General features: G+C 53.3%; 1 protein-coding gene across 1 annotated transcript in view; it reads left to right on the forward strand.

The window, feature by feature from the left end:
* Positions 1–570: 570 nt before the first annotated feature.
* The window catches only part of MEPE (matrix extracellular phosphoglycoprotein), a 4,750-nt gene continuing 2,552 nt past the window's right edge, over positions 571–2,768 (forward strand). The window contains 2 exon segments of the mRNA XM_019472331.1: positions 571–651; positions 2,240–2,293. Coding sequence (XP_019327876.1) covers positions 592–651; positions 2,240–2,293 — 114 coding nt within the window. The 5' untranslated portion in view covers positions 571–591.

The following is a 2,768-nucleotide window of genomic DNA, read 5'->3' on the forward strand; positions in this document are numbered from 1 at the left end:
GCTGATCCTTGTGCATGAATTTCCTTCCAATGGTTTCTGTAGCAACGCTTGCATGGCTGAAAATAGTCTCTGGGCCGGATCTGCGAGCCCAAGCCAGGGTGGATGGGTGAAATAAGAATTGTTAGCCAACAGAGCTATCGTCTCCTGCCATTTATCAGTGCTGTTGAAAATAGTGTGCGAGTTTCTTAATTCAGACTTATGGCTGTATGGCTTAGCCTGCAGCGGTTTTGGTGGTCATTTATTACAAATATCCACCCAAGCTGCTTTGACAGAGGGAGTTAAGAAGCTTTAACACCTGGTGTCAGAGCGCTCATTCGGTGCTGCTGGCCATGCACGTGTCCTTGCCTCGCCGCCATATGCATATGGCGAGAACATCACCTTTGCTGTGAGGAGTGCAGAGAGGCAGAGCGATGCCGAGGGCCACCACAAAGGCTAGGGAAAGCCGGGGTCACTGGATAACCCCACTGCCATGGGGGCTTTGGGACAGCAGGAGCTTTTGGGTTGCTGCTGACCGGGACTGTTGGGGACCGCAAGTCCCAGGAATACAAACTCCAGTGACACTTCATTTTGTGCCCCCAGGAGCTGCCCAAGATGCAAACAGCCCTCATTTGGCTGTGCCTGTGCCTGCTCAGCACGGCACTCTCGACACCTGTGAGTATGGCTCTCCCCAGCTTCCCAGTGTGCTGCCAAAAGCATGGGGTATACCACCCAGTGCGCTCCAGTACGCTTTCAGCAGCAGGAAAACATGAGTTGTACTTGCATATAGCACCTCTGGGGCTTGGGGGGTTTTGAGGTGCTGGCACAGAGGTGAACCCAGCAGCAGAAATATATATTAGCACTGAGGTGCCTGAGCATGTCCCTTTAATTTAGCAGTTAGGACATTGTGCAAGGGCCAGTCTGGGTCGCTGTAACTCCCCCCCTTGATTTCTGTGGATTTGGGATCTGCCCAGAGCTTTTGGCCTGGGAACAGGCAGTGCGAAGCCACAGGAAGGGAGGTGCGGGGAGGATGCTTGCCTTACCCACATGGGTAACAGGGGTCGGAGGGGCTCCTGCAATTATATTCCAGCTATCCTAATGTGAAATTCGGACAGATATGACTGAAACAAAGGGCAAACTAAGATAAATATAATAGCAGCCATTTTTGTCCTGCATAACTGTTGCCCAACATTAAATACACAGCTAGAGTGAAAATCTGCTCCTAGTGAAAGCTTGCTTTTCCAGCAGGGTAAGGAGGAGGGAAACTACGTCTTCCCTGAGGGCTGGGCCCCGGCCGTGTGCCCTTTAGCCCCAAGGGCAAGCTTGCACAACCGGGTCTGCTGCAGGACAGCATGGGGGAAGGCAATAAATCAGCACAGATTTGCTTTTCAGATAGGGCACAGGAGAGAGCTGGTTAATACTCTGCTGCATAACTGGGGCTGTAATCCAGCCTTTGACAAACAATGGAATAAGCTGGGAATATTTAACGCTCTGGGGTGTGTTTCTGCCCCTTTCAGCTGGGCTTGGGGCGCTTCAGTGGCTGATTTTGCTGAGACCGGAGGGGGCTCCCCTCCATGGGGCTGTCTCCCCCTCTGGCACATAGGGAATGCCCCAAAATGGCTTGGTGGGGCTCACAGGATACTCCCACCTCCAGGTCCCCCATCCCTGAGGGATGCACTGGCCAATACATCCCAAAAGATGCCAGGATAATCAGGGGAAGCCAAAAGCTTGCAAGCATGTACAGAAACCTGGCTGGGAGGGCACAGGCGTCGCTGCTCAGTTGCCCAGTAAACACTGGGAATCATCACCAGTTAACCAGCTCCAGGCTCCCACTGCAGTCAGATCCCAGACGTAAAGTGGAGCATTGTGGTGTGAGCAGTAGTGCCATGTGCTAAAACTGCTCTGCAATAAAAATACTCTGCAGCAGAATCCAGTAAAAGGGTATTTGCAGACCAACAATATCCTATTAAAAGTAGCATGCAATGCATGCTACAGCAAGCATGCTGTAGCAGAATTTGCAATAGTTTTCAGACCCTGGAAATGGGTTTTTGACCTTTCTTATTGCTGGCTTTAAGCCAGCACCCCAGGTAGTGCCCGGGAATTTATTGGCTTATCAACAGAGTTTTTCCCGCCCTTCCCTGGACGCCACGGTGTGCCCATCATGCTGGGCAGGGCGGGCGGCCGGCAGCAGGCCTTGGCAGCCGTCTGGATGCTGGGGCAGCGTTTGATGCCTTGGCTCTTGCTTGTATTTTGCTGCCCGCAGGTGCCGCCACCGCTGTCCGGGAGAGCTGCCAGGAACTGCGTGGGACAGCACCGGGTATGTTCCCCCCCTGCCCCAACTGGACCCTGTGGACTGCGCTACAGCGGGGGCGCAGGGAGAAAAAGCTGCTTTTGGAGGGAAGCCCAGTGAGCCGCGGAAAAAGAGACCGTTGGTCCCCTTGCCTCCGAGCAGCCCTTAGGAAGAGCAGGGGAGGGGAAAGGTGTGATGTGCTCAGGCAAGGGAAGGGCTTCCCCCCCGAGCTGCCCCTCTGCCCCTGCCCAGCCCTAGAGCACAAATGCTTGGTGTACTTACAGGCAAGGTTGTAAAAATCCCAGGCCCAGCTGCTATGGGGGTTTTTTTCAAGGTGTATCAGTGTAAAATGCATCAGTAGCAAAATTCAGATGAGTAGTGTGGAAGAAAATGCCAGCTGCTGTCCTTCTAGTGCTTTGGTCGCCGTTGGTCCCATCACTCATGTCTGACGGGACCATCAACCAGGTTGTTTATTCAAGCTATAAGCTACCTTGCACGAACC

The sequence above is a fragment of the Aptenodytes forsteri genome, unplaced genomic scaffold (genome assembly GCF_000699145.1).
Source record: "Aptenodytes forsteri isolate BGI_AS27 unplaced genomic scaffold, ASM69914v1 Scaffold227, whole genome shotgun sequence".
NCBI lineage: Eukaryota > Metazoa > Chordata > Aves > Sphenisciformes > Spheniscidae > Aptenodytes > Aptenodytes forsteri.